Source organism: Cynocephalus volans, chromosome 5, assembly GCF_027409185.1.
Source record: "Cynocephalus volans isolate mCynVol1 chromosome 5, mCynVol1.pri, whole genome shotgun sequence".
NCBI classification, from domain to species: Eukaryota; Metazoa; Chordata; class Mammalia; order Dermoptera; family Cynocephalidae; genus Cynocephalus; species Cynocephalus volans.
Window position 1 is genome coordinate 28,352,334 of NC_084464.1, and position 27,636 is coordinate 28,379,969.

General features: G+C 40.9%; 1 protein-coding gene across 2 annotated transcripts in view; it reads right to left on the bottom strand.

Annotated features, from left to right (window-relative positions):
• Positions 1-27,636, bottom strand: part of DTNBP1 (dystrobrevin binding protein 1) — a 117,563-nt gene that overhangs the window by 33,433 nt on the left and 56,494 nt on the right. For both annotated transcript variants that reach the window (XM_063097737.1, XM_063097736.1), the window contains exon 7: positions 26,481-26,503. In XM_063097737.1, the coding sequence (XP_062953807.1) occupies positions 26,481-26,503 (23 nt within the window). The remainder of the gene's footprint in view (positions 1-26,480; positions 26,504-27,636) is intronic.

A 27,636-nucleotide genomic window follows, 5' to 3' on the forward strand; every position in this document is an offset into this window, starting at 1 on the left:
ACGTTTGCTAATAAACTGTTTCTGAAAGCAAAGTTTCAAAGTTCTGAAGATATATTTATGATAAAACTAGACAATATTAGCATGTGAACAATTTCCTTAATTTACCAAGCTTTACCATTGTTTTTATTAAACAGCCTGCAGCTAATAAAAAAAAAAAAAAGGAATTAGGAGTCCCATGAATAAGAATTATAATTAGCACAAATTCGCAATTACAAAGACTTGAAAATTTACTCCATATTTATTACATGGCTGGCACCATTGTTATTTTATTTATTCTTACGACAGCACTATGAGGTAGGTACTACTAGCATTCCCATTTTATAGTGGAGCAAGTAGTATCAGAGGCTGAGTCACCTGCCCAAGGACATACAGTTGTGAGGGATAAAGCCCATACAAACCCAGCCTGTGTGGTGAACTGCTCTTCAGCAGCCTGTGTGATGCAAACCCAGCCTTTATGATACCCCTCTTTAATTGTTGTAGCAGATTCCCTACCCTCTATATTTATTATGTACAGGAAAACTCATCTCTGTAACTTGGGAGGTTTAGACTTGATTTTTCTGTTGTTCCTGTATCTTTACATCTTACAAGTACAAAATAGAGAAACCAAATAATGGAAAACAAGTCACCTAACCAATTTGCCTTGTCTCTAGTAATAGTAACAAACTGTTACATACAGTACTTCTATATAAGTGCCACTGCTGTAAGCCCTTTATGTGTATCAACTCAGTCAGTCCTTATAGCCATTCAAGAATGTATGTCCTATTATCACCTTCATGTCTCAAAAGGAAACTGAGACTCAGAGAGATTATTAGATAACACACCCAAGCTGACATTTTAGCACTCCCAGCCTGGCTCCAAATTCCATGCTCTTAATCACCTGTTATGCTGCCTAATGAATACGTGCACATATACTGAAATAGAGCTCCCTACACCCTCATAATGTACGCTATCTGCTTCTGTAGAACTGCTTGCTTAACCTAAGTAACTCCATTTTGCCCCCTGTCTGACCTGCAGACTACACCCCCTTCTGCATGAGAAACTGTTGACCTTCTCACAGAAACAAAAACAATTGCATAGAAACAGGAGCCACACACAGTGAATTATTACATGGGAACAGGAACCATACACAATGAAAACCTGTATGCTTGATTGCTTGAACGGCTCATTCTTGGCCTCTGTGACCTAGCTCCCTAGCTTGCTTTGTGCACCTGAACAAATCCATGTGCCAACGGGATGTAGTTTTTGCCTTTAAAAACCCTACGAGATCAAAGCCCAATGCCACTCTTCCTTGGTTGCTCCTTGGGAGATGGACATTGGCCAGCTGGAGTGAATAAACTGCCCTTTCTGAATGAGTGGTGTGTAAGTGCATTTCTTGTGGGAGGGTGCCTCACAACAATACTTGAGTTAGCCTGAAATGTGTGGTTTAAGGATTAAGCCTTGTCTATCTCCTAAATAGAAGCAAAGCTACTATTTTCACCTACACAATTTTTTTCAGGTGTATCTTGTAGTCTAGCCTTCAATATCAAAATTAGGAAAATTACAATGTTCAACATTAATTTACTAAAGTAGACATGTTCTCTTCCATCTTTACCACCACACAGGAAATTTTTGATACATGGTATATACTCCTATTAAGAGAAACTAAAGCAAAGGTCATTTTATTTTACTTTAGGCAGCTGGCTGGTACAAGGATCCAAACACATGACCTTAATATTACCAGCACCCTGCTCTCCTAAGTAAGCTAACCAGACAGCTTGCAAAGGTCATTTTAAAACTCAAGAATTTGACTTATTAAATCAATAATTTCTGGGGCTAGTCAACTCTAACAGGCTTATGTAAACTACAGTGAAGAGTCAACTGGAGAATTCTTAAAAATGAAAAACAGTATGGTCACTTTATAAATATTTTCTTCTGCTGCATGAAGTTAGTATAAATTCCCAGTACTATTTTAAAAAACAAAGGAGAATCTCTGCTCCTATTGTTAAAGGTCTTTAATAGAATGACAGTAAACCAAGATGGTTAAATGTTTCAAAGATACAAAGATATCTTATCTCTGAGAGACACCAACATCACCAGAATCTGAGTACATACACAAATCTGAACGCACACAAACTAGAACCCCATGTGGACTCTCTGCATTGCCACAAATAAACTAGAAGTTGCAAGGAGAAAAGGCAGAGACTTCATAAATGGATGGCTGACTTCCTCCCTCCCTCCTGCAGGCACTGCCTGAGGGCCTACTGTGTGCCAGGCAGTCCTACAGCTGCTCAAGATGCAAAGACAAATGGACATTTCCATTTTCACCTTTGTATCCCTAGAACTGGGGAGGGTAGATGGCAAGATGGTAAACACAGGTGTCACTAGGTGAATCACCACATGTTAAGACATGAAGGAGCTGACTGGGGGAAAACAGGCTCTGCCAGACAGAGAAAAATAATTGAGGTGAAACAGAGCACCCTGAGGAGAAGGATGCGCTATCGCAGGAGGCAGCTGAGACCTATAGGTGAAGACTCAGTATGCTGTCTATATAACTTTGCTTGTATACATTTATTTCAGTCCACTCTAAACATACTGTTTTCACTAAAAACTATCAGAAGCCAATTTACTGGCATGCTCTCCAGTGCACACAGAAATAAACATCCTCCAGCACACGGAGCACTGCCCCCAGCAAGCTGTTCTTCCCACATGCTCTAAAATGTTTGTGGGGAGGAGATGGTGGGCAGTAAAATGTCTAACCCATTCAAAGGAAGAGTTTCTTTGGAGTTACTTGGACAGGAAAAAAAGCCTAAACCGGCTTATTAGCTGGCGGTAAGACCCTCTAATATTTCTCAATCAAAATGGAGAGTCACAAGTTTCCCATACTATTCAATATAACCATAAAAGAAGAGAGGTGTGAGGCCCCCACAAACGGCTGTGACAGGACCCTTGTACTCAAGGACCTCACAGTCTACTCACAGAGGGAAAAAATACTGTGCAGATGACAATTTAATATGATGAGTTAGATGTAGAGGGTACTTAAAGGTGCTGGGCAAGCAAAATCAAAGGGTACCAGAGGAGACAGAGACTGAGCACTCTTCAGATGGAAATAGGAAATAGCCAAATGAAAGCAAGAGGGTGAAGAAATGGATTCCATGAAGAGGAGCTTCTGTCAGTGTTGACAAAAGCTAAAGCAAGACAATGTGTCAAATGTTTCTGGACCATGAGCTGCAAGACACAGAGGAGCAGGAAATGAAGCTGGAGAGAAAGGCAGGGTTCTGTCTACTACGGTAAAGGGCTGGGACTTAATCCTCAAGCTCAGCTTTCCAAGATATTGTAGACAAGATAATTCACAGTGGTACTGCCTGTTTTCACAGTTATGTTTGCAATTAGCTTCTATTCATGTCAAATGATACTAGTTTTCCATTTATAATAATAATTCATTTAAAAATACATTTTAAAAATGAGTGAATTTAAAGAAAATCTGTTAAAAACAGAAGAGATTACACACAAACGTGACAAAAATTGTAAAAGTGAAGCTCAAGTGACATGTTGAGCAGACACTTCTGCAAGGACTGGGGAGCCACAACAAAAAGCAAGGAGACAGGATGTGGTTACAGAATTCTATCCATCCAACAAACAATTGTAGAGTACTATGCCAATAGCTGTTCTAGGCTCACCAGATACAGCAGAGAAAAGCCAGATAAACATAGGTGAGATTTGCATTCAGACAAAAAAAAGAATACGGATCATAAATGAGGCCAGGAAAAGGAAGAGAATGGTATACAACATAAAAGGTGGAGAGCTCTGAGGACACAGCAGGAAGGAAGGAGCCAGGCACTCAGGGGAGGAAGCGCAGTGCAGGCACAGGGAAGAGAAGCCTGGGCCTGCTGGAGGAAGAGCTGATGTCAGGGAGGGAGCACGGGCTTGGGTTATGCAGGAACCTGCCAGTCAGGAAAAGTACTCAGGCGGTATCCCAAGTGTGATGGGGAGCCACATGAGAGTTCAGAACAAGCAGGTGATCTTGTGTGTGGAGGGTGAGAGCAGAAGCAGGGAGTCCAGCGGGCAGGCCACTGCAGCAGTCCAAGTGAGAAAGGATGGCACCCTGGACTAGCAGGAGAGGGAGAGACAGCAGGAAATTGTTAGATTTGGGAGAGAGCTTGAAGACAGTGCTGGGCTGGACTTACTGGTAAGTTAGTGTGAGAGCAAGAGAGCAACCAAGCAGCATTTGTTGTTGTCTGCTTTGGCCTAAGCCCGGGAATGATCAGTGGTATCATTTATGAAATGGAGAAGATGGAACGCCAGGAAGGTAAGAGGATGAGAATCAAGATCTCAGATTTTGAGATGTAGAGTTCATGATGCCTGTGAGCACCATTACAGAGCTCTTGAGTTGGGAGTTGCAAAAACCAGTTCAGAATTTAGGGTAGAAGTCAGGATTAGAGCCATGTAACTTGAGAGTCATAAGCAACAGAAGGTATTTAAAGCCTTGGGACTAGATGAGAGAGAGTTTGGTCCAAAGAGTAAACCCAGAGGTCCTTTAACATTTTGGGCAGGGGGGACTAAAGAGGGCAGCGAGGCAAAGGAGACTGAGAAAAAGAGCAGAGAAGTATGCGGACAGTAAAAATGACTGCTGGGAGTGATTCAGCAGAGAGGTGAATGAACACTAGGGATGCAGGGAGAGGGAAACAAACCAGAGCCCAGTCCTTGAGCAGGAGGGGATATTGGGATCCAGTGCCCACATGGAGGGGCTATTTTAGAAGCCAGGACAGTCCCCACAGTGCAGAGGGGAGAGGCGTTGTAGAGAACAAGCACACACAGGGAAAAGAGAGCCATGCTCTTCTGGTTGCTTCTAGTTCCTCAGAGAAATAAGAGGAAATCAGTTAAGAATGGGAGCGAGGATGGGGTGGGGTCGGAGGGTATTGACAGGTTGAGAAAAGAGCAGCAGAGGGAAAGGCAATAGGATTGCCAGCCCAGGCTAATGGCTCTCTGGTGAATTATGACATCTAACATGAGACCCCAGGAAAGGGGGTATGTTTCCAGCCACATGCAGCTGCTCAGGTGCAGGCACCAGGCAGTCAGGATTGAATTTAACCAATTAAATTTTGGCAACGACAGAGTGAGAGAACTGCAGAGAATTCATAACACTAGAAAAGTTAATAACCTTTAATGGCAAAAAATTGAGTGGTTACTTTACACTGCACATCTAACTGAGTTCTAGAGGGCTGGCTGGTTAGCCCAGTTGGCTATAACACAGCCTTATAACCCCAAACCCCTGTACAGCCAGTCACCAAAAAAAAAAAAAAAAAAAAAAGAGTTCTAGCAACAAGTAAAAATTAAACAAGAATAAAAACTGGAAGAAATTACAAGTTAACATTTCTTAAAATTGGAGAGAACTTTCTATGCATAAAAGCAGTGGAAGATATCATTTAAAAATATTCATTTGAATACAAAAATATTAAACTGGGTATAATAAAAAAAATTAAAAAGTTATATCTAGCTGAAGGAAAATATCTGCAAAAAATATGGCAAAGATTTAATATCCTTGATATGTAACAACCTCATTCAAGTCGGTAAGTACATTAAAAACCCCAACTGAAAGTGGCCAGCATCATAAACAGTTCACAACAATGAAAAGCTAATAAATCACATTTCACATCACCACCACACCTTAAACAGTAATCACATGAGGGTATGTGAAATAGTCATATACACTGCTAATAAAGTGTAAACTGGTATAACCTTTCTAAAAATCTAATTGTAAACACATACCAAAAACCTTTAAAAATGTAATACCCTTAGATCCTATAAAACTGTGACCTTAAGAAAATATGTATGCACAGAGATGCTTATTATAGCATAAATTATAATTAGCATAAAACTTGCAACTACCTAGATTTCCAACAATAGGAAAATGGTATTGAAAGACTCCCGCAGTGGGTAGTCAGTCAGTTCAGGGAGACCCTCCCAAGGAACAGCGAGACCACGGCTTCGGATGCAAAAACAAGAGGTTTATTGAACACACAGGTACCCGGGCGACTCAGTCTTTCGAAAGACTGGCGCGCCGAGTAGAGCTCCTGGGTCCTTTTTATAGCAAAAAGCGCGGGTACAGAAGCGAGAAGCAAGGTAATTGGTTAGTTTAAATCAAGCCAGGGGTGAACTTCGGTCAAGTGGGAGTCCTTGAAACAGCTGAGGGGCACTCTTGAAACTTTAACTGACTTGTCTATTTCTGGGAACTATCCGCCCTTTGCCTCGGGCCGGGGCCCAGGTGCATAACCACAGATATCCTGTTTGACTCTGTTCCCCTTGTTTCTTAACTTGACTTTTTGGCTGTATTTTCCCTTTACCCTTGTAAAAAGCACTTCCTTCATTCCCCCATTTCTCTTGTGGATCGCTCTAATCTTAGAGCGGAATTAAGAGTTATCTTCGCCATTTAAGGTTTGGTATTTTTGCCTAAGGACCAGAATCTTAACTGCACTTACCCTATCATTGATGAATTGGACTAGTCTATTGATGACGTAGGGCCCAAGGGTGAACAACAGAAGGAGGAGTAATAGGGGCCCGGCGATGGTTGACAGTAGGGTGGTCAACCAAGGGGAGTTATTTGATCTGGTTATAAGCATTTTCATAGTTTGAGTCAGGAGGCCTGACTCTTTTAGAGGCCGGTGCATCAATTTCTGGAATATCCCAAGCCTCGAGACCCGCCGCCAGGGCACATATATCAGGGGTAAGGGAGGGCCACCAAGTCCAAAGGGGGTGGACTTCTGTCTTGAACCAAACAACCTTTCCAGTTTGGGACAGTACCTGCCAGGTGAGGGTGTTGGGCTGGTTAGGGTTATTACTTGGTAGGCTTGCTCCGCCGCCGCCGAATGCGCAACTTAAGAGGATTATCAGTCCTCTCCAGCTCCCAGGATTCATCTGGTACGGAGGGTGGCGCAGGCTTGAGGTGAGAAGCATGTACCCAGGCTGCAATGCCATCAACTTTTACTGCGGTCGGGGTGGTCAGCAATACCAGATACGGGCCTTTCCACCGAGGCTCAAGGTTGCTGGGTCGATGGCGTCTGACCAGCACTTGGTCTCCGACCTGGAACGGATGAGGGATGGCCACGGCACCTGGCTCGTATACCTCCTTGATCTGGTCCCAGATCTGGGTTTTTACAACTTCTAAAGCCTTTAAGTGAGTAAATAAGACAGGAAGAAAGTTATCATCGGGACCCAGTGTTCCTCCCAACTCAAGTATGGGGGGGGGTCCCCCGTGGAGGATTTCATAAGGGGTCAGACCAAGCTGGCCAGGGGTATTCCTGGCTCTGAACAGCGCTAAGGGAAGGAGGGCCACCCAGTCTTTTCCACCGGTCTCTAAGGCCAATTTAGTTAAGGTCTCTTTGATGGTTCTATTCATTCTCTCTACTTGACCTGAGCTCTGGGGCCTATACGCACAATGTAATTTCCAATTTATTCCCAGTTGTGTGGCCAGTCCCTGGCTTACCTGAGCAACAAAGGCTGGGCCATTATCTGACCCGATCACCTTAGGGATCCCGAAACGGGGCAGGATTTCTTCTAGTATCTTTTTACATACAGTCAGGGCCGTTTCAGTTTTGGTAGGGAAAGCTTCTACCCATCCAGAGAAAGTATCTACAAATACTAGCAGATACCTGTTCCCATACCGGCCAGGCTTTACCTCTGTAAAGTCTACTTCCCAGTATACGCCGGGTCGATCTCCCCGTTGTCTTTTTCCGGTCTCTCGGTAGGTGGTAGTCGCATTAGTCATGGCACAAGCCGGACACCGATTGGCGACTTCTTGAACGGTGGACCGGAGATTCGGGATGGAGAGGCTGGTGCGGCTCGTTAGTTGAAGGAGCTTTTCTGGTCCTAAGTGTGTTAGCTGATGTAACCGCTAAATGAATTCTTTTCCCTGGTCAGGAGTGAGCTCTCTTGGCTTGGTCCTAGCTTGAGCAGGCTCGATTGGCTCTTGAAGCTTTATAGTTTCTGCTAGCACCCTGACCGACAGGGCGGCTTGTTTTGCAGCCTCGTCGGCCCTCCGGTTCCCGGCCGCCACAGGGTTATTTCCTCTCTGGTGGCCCGGGCAGTGGATAATGGCGACCTGCTGTCCGTGTAGATGTTGATGTTTTTTCCTTCGGCTAGGCGTAATGCCTGCGTCAAGGCGATTAGCTCGGCCTTCTGGGCTGATGTCCCTTCTGGCAGGCTGCTTGCCCATACCGTCCGTTTGCCATCTACGATGGCGGCCCCTGCTCTCCGCTTACCTTCCACAATGAAGCTGCTACCGTCTGTATACCAGGCAGGCACTCCGGGCAATGGCTGGTCCTTCAGGTCCCGTCGAGTCCCAGCTTCTTCAGCAAGGATTTCTGAGCATTGGTGTACTGGGGTGGATTCTGACTCGACTGGTAGTAGGGTAGCTGGGTTCAGGACAGCAGGGGGCGCGAAAGATATCCTTTCGTTTAGCAGCAAACTCTGGTAATGAGTCATTCTGGCATTGGTCATCCACCGATTGGGGGGCTGCCGCACAATACTTTCGAGGCTGTGGGAAGCAATCACAGTCACATTTTGCCCCAAGGTTAACTTATCAGCGTCTTTGAGGAGGAGTGCCACTGCAGCAACCGCTTTTAGGCAGGTTGGCCACCCACTGGCCACTGGATCCAGTTTTTTTGATAGATAAGCTACTGGCCGTCGCCATGGTCCTAGGGTCTGAGTAAGCACTCCTCGGGCTACACCGGCTCTTTCATCTACGTATAGAGTAAATGGTTTGGTGAGGTCTGGGAGAGCCAAGGCGGGGGCAGACAGCAAGGCTTTTTTTATGTGGTCAAAAGCCTTTTGATGCTCCTCAGTCCAGGTAAAAGGAATGTTTTCCCTTGTCAGGGGGTACAAGGGTGCAGCCAGGGAAGCAAACCCAGGAATCCAGAGCCTGCAGAATCCGGCAGTACCCAGAAATTCGCGGACCTGCCTGGGGGTTGTGGGAGTAGGGATCTTCATAACTGTAGCTTTCCGGGCCGGGGTCAGCCATCTTTTTCCCTCCTTGAGCAGGTACCCCAAATAGGTGACCTCTTTCTGGCATAACTGGGCCTTTTTAGCTGATACCCGGTACCCCAACTTACTCAGTTCCTGCAAGAGCTTTTGTGTCCCTCTTTTGCAGCCTTCATATGTGGGAGCTGCCACTAGGAGGTCGTCCACATATTGGAGTAATATGACCTGGGGGTTGAGAGCCCTAAAAGGAGTTAAATCCCGGTGGAGGGCCTCGTCGAAGAGAGTGGGTGAGTTCTTGAACCCCTGTGGCAGCCGTGTCCAGGTCAGCTGACCAGCGTTACCTTTTTCTGGGTCTCTCCACTCGAACGCGAACAGTGGCTGGCTGTTGGGGTGTAGTTTGAGGCAAAAAAAAAGGCATCCTTGAGATCCAAGACTGAGTACCAAGTGTGACTAGGCGGAAGGGAACTCAGGAGGCTGTATGGGTTTGGGACTGAGGGATGAATGTCTTGCACCCTTTTGTTAATTTCTCTCAAGTCTTGGACTGGCCGATAGTCATTGGTCCCTGGCTTTTTTACTGGTAGCAGAGGGGTGTTCCAGGGCGACTGGCAGGGCACTAAGACCCCTAGGTCTAAGAACCTTTGGATGTGGGGTCTGATGCCTTCCCGGACTTCTTTAGTCATTGGATACTGTCGGACGGCCACCGGTGAGGCACCCGATTTCAGCTCTACTACTACTGGTGGGACGTTATTGGCCAGTCCCATACCTGTCTTTTCTGCCCATACGGTGGGAAAAAGTTGGAGCCAGGATGGGTCGATGGAGGGAGAGGCCGGCTTTTCATACAGCCGGTATTCTTCTTCTAGGTTTAGGACCAAGCACATGGTAGAGTGATCTCCCCATGTTACTTGTGGGCCCTCTGTAGAAAACTGGATTTGGGCCTTTAGTTTGGTCAGAATGTCCCGGCCCAACAGAGGAGCAGGGCACTCAGGTATGACCAAAAAGGAATGGGTCACTTGTTTATGTCCAACCTTTAAAAGTCTTTGTGTGGTCCAGGGGTAGACTTTGCTGCCGGTTGCTCCTACTACGACTGTCCGCCTGGACCCTACCTTCCCCATGGGTTGGGTCAACACCGAATGTTCAGCCCCGGTATCGACCAGAAACTCGATGGGGGTCCCCTCCACTGTCAATGTTACCCTAGGTTCGGGGAGGGGGTCCGAACCTTGACTCCCCTAGTCGTCTAGGGATAGAACCTTGGCTTCTCTGATGTTCTTTTTCCGGGGACATTCTCTTGCCCAGTGACCCTTCTCTTTACAGTACGCGCATTGGTCTTTGTCTAGAGGGGGTCTTCCATCCCTAGGTGTTTTCTTTGCCCGGTTGCTCAGGTTCCCTGTCTGCCTATCTCTAGACCCTCTTTCACCTACCACTGCGGCCAAAATCCTAGTCAAGTTTTTTTTTTTTCTTGGCGCCTATCGCGCCGTCTCTCTCTCTCTTCTGTCTCTCTTTTTTCTCTTTCTTGTTTTTCCTCTTCTGTCTCTCTCTTGTGGTACACCTTTTCTGCCTCTCTCACTAAATCTTGTAAGGAATAATCTTGGAGCCCCTCTAGCCTCTGCAACTTTTTCTTGATATCTGGGGCTGCCTGTCCGATGAAGGCCATTGCAACTGCCGCCTGCTGTCCCTCAGAAGAGGGGTCAAACGGAGTGTATCTCCTATATGCCTCCATCAGGCGTTCCAAGAAAACCGAGGGGGGTTCTACCGGTCCCTGCAAGACCTCTCTTACCTTAGCCAAATTGGTGGGGCGCCGGGCTGCCCCTTTGAGACCTGCCACTAGAGTCCGGCGGTAGACCAGAAGACGCTCCCTACCTTCGGCCGTGTTGTAATCCCATTGAGGTCGATTGAGGGGGAAGGCCTCATTAATGAGGTTCTCGAGTTGTGTAGGGGCCCCGTTGTCCCCGAGAACGTTCTTGCGGGCCTCCAGAAGAATCCTTTCTCGCTCTTCAGTGGTGAAGAGGATCTGGAGTAGCTGTTGGCAATCGTCCCAAGTGGGCTGGTGAGAGAACATAAGGGACTCAAGAAGTCCCGTGAGTCCTGCTGGTTTTTCAGAAAAAGACGGGTGGTTAGACTTCCAATTGTAAAGATCTGCTGAGGAAAAAGGCCAATACTGTAGAGGGACCAAGCCATTAGGCTCAGCTGGGGGCCCTATGGCTCGGAGGGGCAAAGCTACGGTGGAGTCAGGACCGGAGCCGTCTCTCGGACTGCGAGGTTGGCGGCTCCTAGTCCCCGCAGCCGGTCCCTCAGGGCTAGGATCACCGGGCGCTCGGCCTGGTGCCGATCTGTTTCCCTGAGGGGCCAGAGGGGGCAGCGGAGCCGCCGGGTAAGGTGGGGTTTCAGAGAGAGAAAATAGGTCATCTGGTGTCGGGAGGACGGGGGGTTGGGGAGGGGCGGAAGGCTTCCTTGTAGGTGGCCTTTGAGTATTTTCTGATCCCGAAACAACAGCGACTTTGCTGGAGGGTGGCACCCAGGGAGGGGGATTCTGGGCGAGGTCTTGCCATACCACGACACAGGCAACCTGGTCCGGGTGTCCTCCGGTCTCCTGAAAAACAATCTTTTTAACTGCAAAAATGACAGTAAGATCAAAGGTTCCCTCTGGCGGCCAACCTACGCCGAATGTGGGCCACTCAGACGAACAGAAAGTCTGCCATTTTCCTTTTTTGATCTCCATGGACAGATTGTGAGCCCTGGCTTTGACATCTTTCCAATGATCTAGAGTAAGGGAGAGGGGCGTAAGGGCACTTTGCCCCATCTCGAAAATTTCCAATAGGGGAACGACGACGCAAAGACCTATCACAACTAAGACAAAAAGAAACCAGAAACGGCGACGAGACCGAGTGCCGTAGAAATAGAAGAAAGAGTCCGATGGCAGAGCGCGCCTCCCGAGACGCGGTGAGACCAAAACACAATAATCCTCTGCCAAGGGGTCCACCAGGCGTCCCTGGTCCTCCCCTGATCCTGGGACGTCTCCCAGGATTGCCGGGTGGCGAGCCCCCGAACACGTCTGTTCGCTACCCGCACTTCGCTCCCAGAGCGACTAACCCGGAACAAACTGAAACCAAAATGCGCGCGCTCAGAAAAGACAGTCGAAATCACTGAGTCAGACACAGAGACGAGACACAGAAACGAGACACAGAACAACTGCTGGCCAGCTTACCTCCCGTTGGTGGGTCGGTGGTCCCTGGGTGGGGGTCTCCGATCCCGGACGAGCCCCCAAATGAAAGACTCCCGCAGTGGGTAGTCAGTCAGTTCAGGGAGACCCTCCCAAGGAACAGCGAGACCACGGCTTCGGATGCAAAAACAAGAGGTTTATTGAACACACAGGTACCCGGGCGACTCAGTCTTTCGAAAGACTGGCGCGCCGAGTAGAGCTCCTGGGTCCTTTTTATAGCAAAAAGCGCGGGTACAGAAGCGAGAAGCAAGGTAATTGGTTAGTTTAAATCAAGCCAGGGGTGAACTTCGGTCAAGTGGGAGTCCTTGAAACAGCTGAGGGGCACTCTTGAAACTTTAACTGACTTGTCTATTTCTGGGAACTATCCGCCCTTTGCCTCGGGCCGGGGCCCAGGTGCATAACCACAGATATCCTGTTTGACTCTGTTCCCCTTGTTTCTTAACTTGACTTTTTGGCTGTATTTTCCCTTTACCCTTGTAAAAAGCACTTCCTTCAGTATATTTCAAAAATTCATTAATGTCATGGAGCAGTATTCATTTCACAAGGTGAAAAAGACAGTGAACAAAATTGTTTTTATGCTATCCCAACTTTGGGTGGCACGTCTATGTGTGTATGCATGCAAACTTCAAAATGTTTGAGATTCTTTCTGATTAGTGATTCAACTCTTTTCTTGATAGCTCTTTGTACTTTCCTAATTGTCTATAATCGGGATGTACTTGTATCCCCATTATGAGGGGCCAAGGGAAGATTTCCCTTTCAACTCCTTGAAGGTTCACTGAAAATTCAACTGTCAAGATTCAACTAATAAAAGAGGTCTTCAAAAAGTTCATAGACAGACTAATATCTTCTAATTGTAGTTTTCCACAAACTTTTTGAAGTACCACATATAAGGGCATAACAAATTTTATTTTAATGTGCTGGGGAGGGGCAATGCATGGGGGAATCACAAGAGAATGATTTAGCAATAACCCAATAGGGTACAGATGCTTATATACCCATCTTTATAAGAGAAGGGGAGATGGGGGTGTAGGAGTAAATGATTCTTAGGGGTCCTCAACGGGCCTGGAGAATATACAGTGGCCTGGGACAAAGTCTATTTGGCTCACATACCAGACAATGACTGGTGAATGATTCTTTTCAAAATACCGAATAGGACTGAAATAGAAGAAAATGGTCTGTGACAAAAGTCTGTCCAGGTGTGCTGACAGACTCCATCTAGTCTTTCTTCCTGTGATATAAGTTAATGAAAACTCAGGAATACTTTGGGGAGAGACAGAGGACTGTGAGACAAGGGTCTGGTCAGAGAGACTCTGAGGCTGCCTCTTTATTCCAGCATGTCAAAGTGCCATATTTTGTGGTAATGGCCTCTGAGCCCCAACAAACTGCTTTTACAGTCATTTTTTAAAATAAAGATTAGGGGCATTTTCATGCTGGAAAAGACACGGTTAAATATGAGCTAACCAGTAGAAAAAACGACTAAAAAGCTAGGGTAATAGTCACCATTTCTGCAAGACTGTGTAGTTCCAAACAAACTGGAATGTGTCTAGAGAAGGGTGACCAGGAGAATAAAAGCATCACCAACCAGATATTATGGGGGTGGGGGGGAAGGCTGAGAGAACCAAGACTCTGAAACTTAGGAAGGTCAGTGGACAGTAAGGACTGTTCAACAAACTCTAGATTAAAGTATCTTTCAGAACTGCTCAAAAAGGGATTTTACATAGCATAGGATGCTAGATTATAGGAATTAAAAGGTTTTCTAAATATGATGTTAGAAGTAGTAAAAGGGGACACTGTCAGAAATCAGTATCTGAAATAGAAAAGACTATTTTAATAGTCAAACATTTCATGCCATACTTGCACACAGTATGGGGAGCAGATCTGGAGGCCTCAATAATCTTTCTTCCACTCCTGCTTTGGGTCTCAATCCACACCCAAAGTCAGTTATAACTAAAGGAGAGTTAAACAGCAAGACCAGGAAGCAGATAAAATAGAGTTAAAGATGAAATCTCAATAAGTTACTTAACTATCCAAGTTTGTGGTATGGAAAGAGAACAGAAGAGAAAGACTAGATATAAATGAAATATATACAGAAAACTGAACACTATGGGAACTGAAAATTTGTCTAAATTCTATTACTTTTCACAGTTCTCAGGAATCACTGTGGTGAAATGAGAAAAACACAGGTTTTCAGGGTACACATTCCTGGGTTTAGATCCCTGCTGAAATGCTTACCAGCTGGATGACTTGTTTACCTCAATTTTCTCATCTCACAAGGTTATTATGATACTAATTGAGATATTGTGGTATGATGATATGCAAAGCACATAGTTAGCATTTTGTAAATGCTTGATTAATACAGGTTGAATATCCCTAATCTGAAAACTGACATCCCAAATACTCCAAAATCTGAAATTTTTTGAGCACCAACACGACACTCGAAGGAAATGTCATGGAGCATCAGATTTTGTATTTTCAGATTGGAGATGCTCAACTGGTGTGTATTCTGCAAATATTCCAAAATCCAAAACACTTCTGGCTCCAAGCATTCTGGATAAGGGATACTCAACCTATAGTAGTTTCCTTCTGATATGGATTGTGTCCCCCAAGTTTTATTTATCAGTAGCTTGGTCTCCACTGTGACTGTTAAAAGGGTGGGAAATCCTATTATGGTAATTGCAAGGTGGGGCCTTGAAGAGGTGATTAGATTGTAGGACCATGCCTAGTGAATGGATTAAAAAATGGTGGTCATGGGTGTGGTTCGGCGGGCTTTAAAAGGAGAGTGCATGAGGAACTCTCTCTCTGCTCCACCATTCTGTCATGTGACACCTTGCATTGCTACAGTCACCTCACTAGATGTGTTCCCTGAACTTTCTACTTGGCCAGCCTCAGAAACCGTAAGCAACAAATTTCATCTTCTTACAAATTACCCAGTTGCAGGTATTTTGTTATAAGCAGTAGAAATGGACTAATATGCCTTCTTTTGTCTAATTTATAATTTTAATAGAAATAACAGGATTTTATTCATATAACTATAATGGTATGGCTTATACTCTGTACTACATTAATTTTACCAAACAACAAAAAGAACAAATCCTGAGGGTAAGTGCACATATATTCAAATATTATATACTTTTTGATCTCATCATTGTGACAATTCTTATTACAAATATTTTTACCTATCAAAAATAAACATAACTAGAACTGATTGGTCATCTTCACGTAGTAAGTTTCTGACTTCAATCCCATTTTATCTGCAACTACCATATTTATTTCATAAGTTCTTAAAACTGGAATTAAAAACTTTAAGGTGAATAGCATAGGAGAGTAAGTACCTTATGCTAACCTTTGTCATTTTATACAAATACTTTAAAGCAGCCTTAGGAAACTAGAAAAGTGAATTAAATAGCTCAGTATTGTTCCAATGTTTCTTTAGTTACTTCCCCTATCTTAGGGAAAACCTATTTTTAACTCTCACATGTAATTAAATTAATCAAATTTCATGGACTTTTCTTTATGGTATGGGCATACCTCTACAGGGAAAGCCAGATGATTATTTAAGTAAGAATGAGAGTTTCCCAGCTCAGTTGGCCACTTGACTTCTCCCTTGCCCTGGAAGTCTATAAAAACTATTAGGCAACTACGAGTCTTCTGAGAAGGTATAAATTCCATCAGTTGCCCTCAACAGTTTAATCAGCAGAGTTATAAGATCCCACAGGATATTTTCCAGCACAAACCTCCAAAAGGCTAAGATAAAATCGTGATGCTCCATATAAATGCAACAGATAAAGCCTCTTTTTGAACCTGACAGCTAAAATTTTCATAGAACTCTCCTTTATGTGGTACTGGAATCTAGTTTTCTGAAAGGTATAATTTTTACTGTCAAGTTTATACCATGTTCCAACAAAAAGTAATGAAATAGAATAGCTGTATTTATTCATGATTCCAAACATATGATATACAACAAAAAGATGTCCTGATCCATTTCTAGAATACTCTATTGCTATAATTATTGATCATATACAATAGTGGTATATAATCATTAAAAGAAATCATAGAAAGGTAACATTTAAGCATCACAACCCTAATCTCAAGCCTCTATTTTTATGTTCCTTAATACCTAAGCAAGCTGTTAGGTACCAATTCCCCTTCAATATAAATATTATCTCAGGGCGTTCCAGGTCATGCCACAGTATGACAGCTTATGACAGGGTATTAGAATAAAGAATCAACTATGTCTTAAAAATAAACTGTCTTAGAACCAAAATAACAGACAGGATATAAATATTTGTGTATTACAGGACATAGGTACTAACTTTATTTAAACACTTACATAACTATAAACCAGCTTTTTAAAAATGAATATACACTTACACATATTGACATGTGGAAAAAAAGAAGACAAGCAGATGCAAGAAATTTTTCCAGTATTCACAAACAAATCAAGATTTTCAGGGAGTAATTTCTTAGATGAATAATTTAAAATATTAAAATTTAACACCAGATTATATCTATATTCAAATCTTTACTATCAGAACCACTATGTTAAGATAATATGACTTGAGAGGAGAAAACATGTCATTTATTATACAGTCCCTATAATAAATATTTTAAAAATAAAGACTAAAGTTTTTACTTCCTCCATTCTTATCCTCATTTTCCCTGAACACTTAACAAATAATAACAAGAATATGGTAATACCTTTAGTTAGAATTTCACTCCAGTGATGCTCCAATTTCATAATGAATTCCTGAGCTATCATTTTACTTCAGGTAAAATGTCTAATCTAAGCTTAAAGAGATTGAAGGGTTTTGCTATGCTATACAAAAGATGAACACAAGAGAGTGAGAAAGAGAAGTAACTTTTCTTTTAATTAAGTTTGATGTACCTATTGTAATTTGTAATCTCAAAAACAGAATAGCCATTGATAGAGTATGAGATTAGGGACAATACATACTTCTTTCACTTAAAAATAAGTGGGCTTCTACCTGACAAGGCATGATGTATATAACATGTTATAATATGCCACCTTAAAGGCATAATGGGAGGTTTTAAAAATGCAATATTCCTGGGTTATCTCCATGGATAGAATAATAAATTACTCAACAAAAAGTCCACTATTAATTATGAATGTGTAATTTTTTACAGTGAAGACCATGAGTTCAATATCCTTGTGTATGTATATATACAAATACCACATATAGATTTCATTAAAACCATGGTCTCTGGCAAACAGGTGATAAAGAATGCACTGAAGTTCTGTAAAATTATGAAAAAATGTTTTTTTAACCTGTATAAAGCATGACATTTTCAAAACCCATTTTGAAAATCAGCCATTTTAGCTGAACTCATATAGTAGCACAGAATGAATTTAACTTTACACTGTCATTAGATATGGCTCACATATTTATATTAACTTCTTGGAAAATGAACATATTAGCAGCAAAGGATGATGAATTAGTTTTATGGAGCTGCACCATAAGAAACGGGCTCATAATTCTATAGCTGGCATTACTTTCCTGATCTTTCATATTAATCTTTTAATATAAATGCTGCTTCATAAAAATATCTGTTTGGTGAATTTCACCTGATGGATGAGAAGACACATATTATAAAAGCAAAAGTCCTAGATTTCCATGCAACATTTTTAACTGTGTGTTTTACATATTAATTTAGTAATTGTTACTTGTTGGTAATATGAAGAAACTAATAATGCTCTTACTAAAATGTACTGTTTATAGGTTCAAATCAAGTTGAAATTTAATTTCTGCTTTTTAATAATATATCATCTGCATACTATGCAAATACAGCAATGTACCCAAGCAATAGAGGTAAAAATTTTAAAGAAAAGCAGCTAAGGAAAAACATAAAATAAAGTTCCACCTACAGGGATTCCTCTGACTATTTTCGGTGATTCCTGGAGATGACATGGACGTGAGAACTGAACAACTAAATAGAAGCTCAGTGCTGGCAAGTGAAACCTCCAGTTACCAGGAAGCTCCCCTCAGGTGCATCTTCTGGCGTGTAGAACAAAGGAAGTGAGGCTGAAGCCAGAAGCAGGTTTTTCCAGAGAAATTGTATTAAGCCTGTTAGTTTTCTGCTGATGGCTTAAGCAGACATACATCGGAATCTACTGCCTGTATAAAAGCAAAATGCAAGCTCTCAGGGCTCTGGTGTACAAAGATGAATGCACCGATCTGGGACCATACCAAATGCTGCTCAAAATTGGGGGGGAGGCTGAAAATAGACTAAATCCATCTGACTTTGTCATTCAGGCACACACCAAAGGATGCATTAGTAACACACCAAAGGAGCAAAGAAGTCTAAGAAAGAATAACGTAAAAATTAAGGATATGGTTCATTTCATAACACATGAAGCATCTTTAAATTTCCCCACCTCATTTTTAATGTAGCTTTAGCCTAAAGGTTCCTTCAAATTCAGTGACACTAACCACTGTCTTGGAATGTGTTACATATTTTTAATAAGTATCTTAAATTATCACAATTCCAGTAGTTACAAACACTTGTTAACAGTTTTTACCTACTTCAAAACAGTATGCTCTAAATCCCACCCCCTCTGGCCCCTCTGAATCACAGCTTCATCAATCAGCCACTCTCTCACTTTACTTTCAGCTTCTCTCTCTTTACAGCCTCTTTTCCCTTTCCATACATATATACCAAGTTTTTCCCAAATTAAAAAGAATTCCTCCTTTCACCTAACCCTCTCCTCCAATATCTCTGCCTCCCTTCCCTTAACTTTCGAAAGTGGGGCTTCTACTTACTCATTCATTCAAATATTTAATAAGTACCAAAGTGCTAAGCACCAGAGTCAAATGCTGGACAAGGCAGAACATTCCACCCATTCCAATCCTCTGCCATCTGGTTTCTACCCCTAACCACTACCTCCACATACCCATGCTGCTCAAACTGTCCCCGTTAAGCTTAATTTGGCTCTTAACTGCCAAATTAAGTGACCCTTCTCAGACTAGATTTCACTTTGCCCTCTCCACAATATGACACTGCTTCTTGACATTTCCTTGAAATATTCTCCTTCTAGTGACACCATACTCTCCCCCTTACCTCTGTGGCTGATTGTTGTCAGGTTCTGTTAAGAGCAACCGGTTCCCTTCTTGTTGGGGTGTCCTAGATTTGTACCCACTGTCATCTTTTTCATTCTGCCTGTTCTCTGCGGGTAACTGTATCCAAACCCAAGGCTTCCATTCCACCGATATGCTGGCTACTCCAAAAACTAGCTCAGATCTTTCCCCCGAGGTTCAACAACCCATTGGACACTTCTACCTACAGTGTCTCATGGACACTTCAAACTTAACATGCTCAAGACACAATTTACTCAGTAAGAATATTTAGGAATAAATTTAACAAAATTAGTATAAGACCTGTATATTGAAAATAACAAAGCATTGCTGAGAAAAATCAAAGATGATCTAAATAAATAGGGACACATTCCATACTCATGGATTGGAAGACTCAATGTTATTAAAATGGTTATTCTCCCCAAATTGCTCTATAGATGCAACACAATTCCTACCAAAATCCCCCCAGGATCCCCCCCACGGCAGAAATTATTACAATGATCCTAAAATTTATATGTAAATGCAAAGGACATAAAATAACCAAACCAATTTTGAAGAAGATCAAAGTTGGTAGACTTAGCCTTCCCAATTTCAAAACCTACTACAAAGCTACAATAATCAAGGAAGTGTGTTATTGGCAATAAGAAACAAAATTGAAGGCCGAGCCCGTGGCGCACTTGGGAGAATGTGGCGCTGGGAGCACAGCGACGCTCCCGCCGCGGGTTCGGATCCTATATAGGAATGGCCGGTGCACTCACTGGCTGAGTGCCGGTCACGAAAAAGACAAAAAAAAAAAAAGAAACGAAATTGAGAGTCCAGAAACAAACTTTCATATTTTTGGTCATTGGTTCTCTATAAAGGTGTCAAAGCAATTCAATGAGACAGACAGTCTTTTCAAAAAATGGTTCTGAGACAACTGGATATCAGTTTGTAAAAAAACAAAAACAAAAACAAAAAAAAACCCAAAACTTGGACTCTTACCTCACATAACACAAAAATTAACTCAAAATGGATCACAGAACTAAAAGTAACAGCTAACCATAACAAGTGTTGTCAAGGTTGAGGAGAAACTGAAACACTCATACACTGCTGATGGGAATGTAAAATGGTACAGGCAGTTTGGAAAACATGGTGCCTGGGGTGAAGTGGTTAGGAATGAAGTTGGACATGCAGGCAGGGAACAAATGACACACAGCCTTGTATGTCATGCACAGAAGTTTGGCCTTTTCCCTTGGACTAATGGTCTCCAAAGAGGGATGTAAGTATGTACAACAATAGGGGTGGAGAAGAAAACTGGACCTTCTGTTTGCTTCCTTTTTATCTTTTTTTTTTTTTTTTTTTGGTGGCTGGCCAGTGCAGGGAACCAAACTCTTGACTATGGTATTAAAAGGCCACAATCTAACCAATTTAGCTAACTGGCCAGACTGATGTCATCCTTTTAAATGTCAATTTTGTGTGTGTTATGTAATAAATTAGTACAGAAATTCATGTATATGATATGTGAATACACACATACGGGGGGGCGCATGTTAAAATTTTTTGTTCATGGCAGAGGGCACATGATCAAAAGAACTTGGAGGTTACTGCTGTAGCTGAGAGAGACAGAGTAGGGAGTGGGAGAACCCAAAGTGTTTTAACTACGGTGGCAGGATCAGATTTGCATTTTAGAGCGAGTTTTCTAGGATCATATAGAAGAGAGATTGGAAAAGAGCAGGTCTAGAAAAAAGATTAGTTGGGAAACTATACGAGGGTACTTTAAAAAGTTCATGGAAAAATTCACGTTATCTTTTCATTCTATTTTCCCATGAACTTTTTGAAGTATACTCATATTACCAATATTTGAATTAGGGTAGTGGTAAAATTGAGAGAAAGACACAGATTCAAGAAAATGAGTAGGGAGAATAAAAAGAATGTCAATAGATTGTTCCTTTTTATTGCTGAATATTCCATTGTATGAATATACCACATTTTGTTTATCCATTCACCGGCTGATGGACATCTGGATTGTTACCAGATTTTGGCTATTGTGAATACTGCTGCTATAAACTTTCTTGTTCAAGTATTTATGCAGACATATGTTTTCATTTCTCCTGGGTATACAGCTAAAACTGGAATTTCTGGATCATATGATAAGTTTATTGTTTTACATACTCACATCCCTCTTTGGAGACCACTGGCCCAAAGGGAAAAGGCCAAACTCCTGTGCATGGCATACAAGGCTGTGTATCAGTTGTTCCCTGCCTACGTGTCCAACTTCATCCCTCATCACTTCAGCCCACACGCCATATGCTTCAGCCATGGTAAATTTGCAGTTCCTTCAATGAATAAGAAATTAAATTTTAACTTGTATTCTTGAAATAAAATAAACATCTCTGCATCTTAGCAATTGCTATTTCCTCTTCCTGAATCCTTACTATCCTTTTCAGCCCAGTGAGAATTCACCATTCAGGTCAAGTGTCATTGCCTATTTCTAGCTGATTACTACCCCCTTAGTGTGCTTATTTCTATTATTTCTACATTGTATTCAATTTACATATTTTCCTTTCTATCCTAAGCTTTGCCACAATCCTTTAGCTGCTTGAGGATAGAAGACAGTTACATCATCCAACCTGAGTATCTATCACTTACATATTGCCAAATGGCAGCTGAACGGTTTTGCCTTATGTGTTAAGATAACTCTTGAATTGAACCAACAAACTCTACTCCAGTTTAACATCTATTATCATCATCCTAATGTGTAACATGCTAAGGGCTGCCAAGCCAGTGATATGCATAATCCACATCCAGGTGTCTTCCAAGCAAGTGAGACTCATAACAGTCTCAGAATTCTGCAATTTGGATGACCTCTTCAATTTGATGACTTCTAGTTTTACTCAAAGTTAGCCATTGTCATCACTGGAAATTGCTGCACCCCTAAAATCTCAACCTGAAATTCCTTCTTTGACTACAAGATCCACCTCAACCACTGTGAGTGCTCTTCCTCTTTATGGTGTACACCAACCATCTCATCCCTCCTAGTCTGCTTACTTGCTGGTCTGGTCAAGCCTCTCCTCTCCAGCCTGACCTCCTGGCCAATCATTTCAATCATATTCTGATTAGCATCCATGATTATCGGGCCCTGCTGGCCCGTCTTATATGCTCTTCCCATTTCCAACTCTGTGTTAACCAAAGCATATTATTTGTTTTGGTTTTTACGTCTACTTCTGAGCCTAGCCCTGAAAATTCAGACTATCTTTCCTTATGTGAACTCTCAAAAAGTTATTTCACCCTCCATGTCAACTTTCTCCAAATTATCAGCCATCCTTTCCTTCTCTAAAATCTCAGGAAAAGAGACATGCCTGGATCCTCTCCAAGGATAACCTATTTGGATACAATTTCTTTGCATCTTCTCTAGTATCTTAATCAACTCTGTTAATATCTTCAATTTCACCTTCTCCCTGACCTTGACCCTGAGCCTATCTCAAGTTATGTTTTCATTTCTTCCCTTTCATTAATGAAACAATAGTTAGTTCGTGTCACTTTATTTCCTAACTTCTCATATACTTCTGATTTGTGATCTGGATTCTCCCTTTACAAACAGCACTTTCAGGATGCCAATTACCTGTTCATTGTGAAATTCACTGGGATCTCCCCATTCTGCTCAACTTCTTTGTATTACTGATATCAGTGATAACCACTTCTCCTCCTGAATACTTTCTCCTCTCTGGGCTTCCTTGTCTTCCTTCCCTGCTTTGGTCTTCCTCCTGTTCCTCTGATCACTCTGGTCCTGTCTCAACCATTGGCTCTATTTTCCAGATCATACTGTAACAGGTTGGCCTTAGCTGCCTTTTCCCACATACTGTCATGATCATTCGCTGTGATAGCAATAAATCCTAAATCCTGACATGTTTTCACACTATTAGTCACATTTCTGACATGGTCAAATAATTTTACATTGAGGCAGAGATCATAATGGACATCTTGTTAAATGATGCAATAGGATCCCATATTGGTCATTTAATTTGTTAAAAAGCAGTTAACATAGGAAGCCAATAAAAACACAAACACCTTAATTTAAAATATAACCATACTTTTATTCGTGAATTCTTTGAGCATGGTTCCACTGATTGAAAATTCTTGTATAAACCACCCACACTGCATTGGATAAAATTTTCAGTCTATTTTTTAAAGCATAACAGAAATGTAAGATGTGTGAAACAATCTGTGTACAGAATCTTTTAGTATTTTAATTTTTTTCTCCAAATCCTTTCCAATTCTTAAGTATATCTTTTTGCAGGAATTTTTAAAAGCTATTTACCTATACTATGTCTTCCAAAGCAGTCAACTTCATTTTCTTACAAACAGTTCTCCTTAACATTGAGATTTCATCATTTTATCTAATATTTAAGTAAAAGTGCATATTACAATAACAACTAGCATAAATGAGTTTGGGAGCAACACAACCCACTCTGAGTAAGCATACAACTCAACTGGTGGGAATGAGTATTGAATGTACTGGCCAGTAGCCCACCAGCCATAAGCATTCAGCATGCTGTGGGTACCATCAGTATGTTTTCTAGAGAAAGCGGAGCATGATGGCTAATTTGCCAAGGAAATTATGTAAAGGTAAAAGAGCAAGTCTATGTATTAAAGTCATGTTAAGTCAGGAATCTCATGGATGGTAAGAATAATATCCAACCCTAGATCTCTTTGCCTCTTATTTCAGTGATAATATTTCTAGACTTTAAAAATAATAAGAGTGATCTTGAGATTTATACATGAAATGACAATCTGTTTTAAAAATTAATGTGGGAAAATGATTAATAATCCCTTAGTAACAGACATGTCTATTCATGGCCAATCTCCCATGTCTTCTGTTTTGTTTTTGGCAGTTGGCTGGTATGGGGATCTGAAAAATCACCCATTCTTTAAAGACTGTGAAAAGCTTATTTACTCTGCATGTGCTTATAATAATGGAATTCCTTCCCCACTGAAAATATAAAATTAGGACTTTTAAAGTCCTACTTTCCTTTTTTTAAAATTTAATTTATTTTTATTGGAACATAGTTGATTGTACATATCTGTGGGGTACAGCACTGAATATGAATACCACCCTCCTTTTTCTATTATCTAATATTTAAATGATTGTCACCAAAAAGTTTAAAGGGATGCAATATTTTGGGAACACAGAAAACCTTCTTGGTGCCAACAATAAAACAACAACAACAACTGGTCTTAGTAATATTGCAGAAATTTGCCATATGTAGCAGAAGTGAAAGCTGAACTTAACTCATTAACCTCAATGCAATATAGAAGAGAGAATCCAGAACTCGGTGGATGATAAAGATCTATATTACTAACTCTGAGGGTTACTAATTTTGTGTTTTGATCCCCAAAAGTTAAGTTTTCCTCTACTTTAGAAAAGAGCAGTTAAATTTCTGTTTTTCTTACAGGCTATGCAATTTTTTTTTTTTTTTTTTTCCTGGTGGTTGGCCAGCACGGGATCCAAACCCTTCACCTTGGTGTTATAACACCATGCTCTAACCAACTGAGCTAACCAGCTAGCCCCATAGGCTACTGATTCTTTTGCAGGAAACAGCAAAACTCTCAAGAGGAAACAATTTTTAATAAACACTGATACTAAATATTTAGATATAATGCAATATTCTATTTAGGGTTTGTTCAAATTTAAGAGCTTTAATTGGCCTGTGGGTGGTTCTGACGTGCTGTTAAATGTTGTACATAATAAGGATGTGTGTATAAACAAGATATTTCAGCCTAAATTGAATTATTCTATGTGGTAATATACAACACTACCTGACCTTTTACAAACTGCTGGCATTTTCTGTGAATATTGTCATACTAAAAAAAAAAAAAAAAGCATGCTGCAGCACTGATATGCAAGTAAAACTGACATTTTACATAATCTGTGTCCCTGCCTGTCTTTTAATATTAACTTGATTGTTTTTTTCCATTTCTTAACATTATATAAGATGCTAAACCAGTCAACCAAAAGAATGAGAGGGAAAAGAGCATTATATGAGGATTTCAAATCTTATTTTAAACCAATGATGAAAAATAATGTACATGAGCAGAGGTTCACAAATTGAATAAGAATAATGACAGCCATTATGATACATTATATCACACGATCATTTAACATTACCTTCAACAAACTGTCCATGAGCTTAATCATTTACTATAGCTGTAATGAGTCAAACAGAAATCCAGCCAAAACAAGTCTGCTCAATTATAGCCATAGAAGGAATAAACTTTCATACCTTTTATCTTGAGAATAGTTATTTTTTCCTAATATATCCAAACAGTTCAGACATATAAACAATTCAACTATAAGCAATATACTGGAAAATTTTTAATTATTCAGTAAATCTAAAGGTCAATGCTAGTTTCTACGTGAAATATAATAAGCATAAAACAAATCAGAAGTGATTTAATAAGTTATTCAAAGTCCCCCTGGTTATTCAAATGAGTCTCTCTGAGAATAGGGATTTCTACTACTTAATGGCTAATGAGTAATTGAAAAACGGCAAATTGAAAGGGCCTTGAGCTGCTGGAAAGTTTGTGGTTTTCTCAATTTTCCACTAATGTTTCTCCATGACCAGTAAGGGTCAACATGACCAAAAATTATTCTCTACTGTTCCTCCTTCAAGAGTTCCCTAAAATTAAAAAGCAATGCTGGGTGCTTTACAATCTCAGAATATATTTCATCAGAGCCTCTTATTTTACAGATATAGAAATTAAACCTGAAAAGGTAAGAGATTCATCTAAAGTCACAAGATAGTGGCAGAGCAGGATCCAGCACTAAAAATGTCTTAGGAAGTTCAAGTGACTTTAGGGTCAATTGCAGGGGCACATCTTGATCTCTATCACCACCCCCTCTCCACGTGACCCAGACTGCACAACAGAAACTGGAATTTTATTCAACTATGATTCTAAACAACCTCAAAGTTAGCACTATGCCTTCCTAACACACTACTTACAATAATGGTCATTAGCAGAAACTCTCACTTTAAACGTGTTATAGCTATAGCTAACATGAAATATCAAAACTACTTGTGTTTAAATAAAACCTATGAAAACAGTATTAAGCAAACTTTTACTTTTTGATGTAAACTTATTTAAAGAAAAAGGAATGAGTTCTTTCATAGTCTTTAAGAGAGAACATCTGACATCAGTTAACTCTCAACTAGTTTCAAGTGAAGAATTAAACACAAAATTACCTTTGAAGATTTCAAGTTCCTTCCTGTAGAAAAAAAAGAAAATGCAAATTTAAAATAATCTATTCACAATGGAAATTCCTTTATATTATACTAAAAATTTATGAACTTAAATGCCCAGACTAGTACTTCTTTCTAGATACTCATATATTAGTTATGCTTTACTGAAACTGTCAACCCAACTACCCTATAGAAACTATTTTCAGTTATTTCTATTACCTATCGACTCAAAAATTCTACCAAAATTTAAACTATGAAAACACTAAAATGCTTATAAGAAAACAGACAGCATTTTAATGCCAGCTATGAACCATCTCATATATATAAGAATCAGTTTATAAAAGAACCTAACACAATTTTCCCTCCACTGATAAATATTAAATAATAGACTTCTAAGATCTTTAATTAAAAATTATCCAAAATAGGAGCAGTTATATACCGTTCCAACAGCAAAGGAGGAAAAGGGGAAAGCACCTATCAAAGGATTGAGGTTCACAGCTCATCCTGCCACAAAAGGGCCAAGCCTCTCGGAATCCTCTGGTTTGTTATTTTGTCAATGTCAATTAAGGATGCGAAATACAAAGTTTCCTGGAGAAATGTACAGCAGGGAAAAATAGATGAACTCACAAATAAACATTTTGTGACAAAGAAGCCAGAATAAGTTGTTTTCAGGTTTTCCCTCATAATTCTGTAATTATAATTTTTTTCTCCTTATCAATCTAATAAGTAATTTTGAGGAGGTAAGTTTATTTAGGAAAGCCTTGTTATTCCACTCAAAATACAACACATTTATCTTTTATTTGAACTGTAGGTTTTACTAAAAATCTAGAGATGTTTTAACTTCCCAACTCAATATTCCACTTATCTAAATACAATACCCCTCATATTCCAACATAGTTGACTACAATTAACAGCTGGTAGGAAGGACTGGTAAGCTGCCTACTGAAAAACCAAGCAGATAATGTTCTTGCAACAGCCAAAGTGAAGGTTCTTAAATCAGATGATTATCCCATTCCTCTTCCTAAAAATACCTACTCCTCATAATTCTCCAACTCTGCAGTTCATAAACTATGAAAGAATATTATTATTTTCAAGCCCATCTTTTAAAAAAATTGCACAATTGTTTCCCTTCAGCCAACAATCAACTTCATTCTTAAAA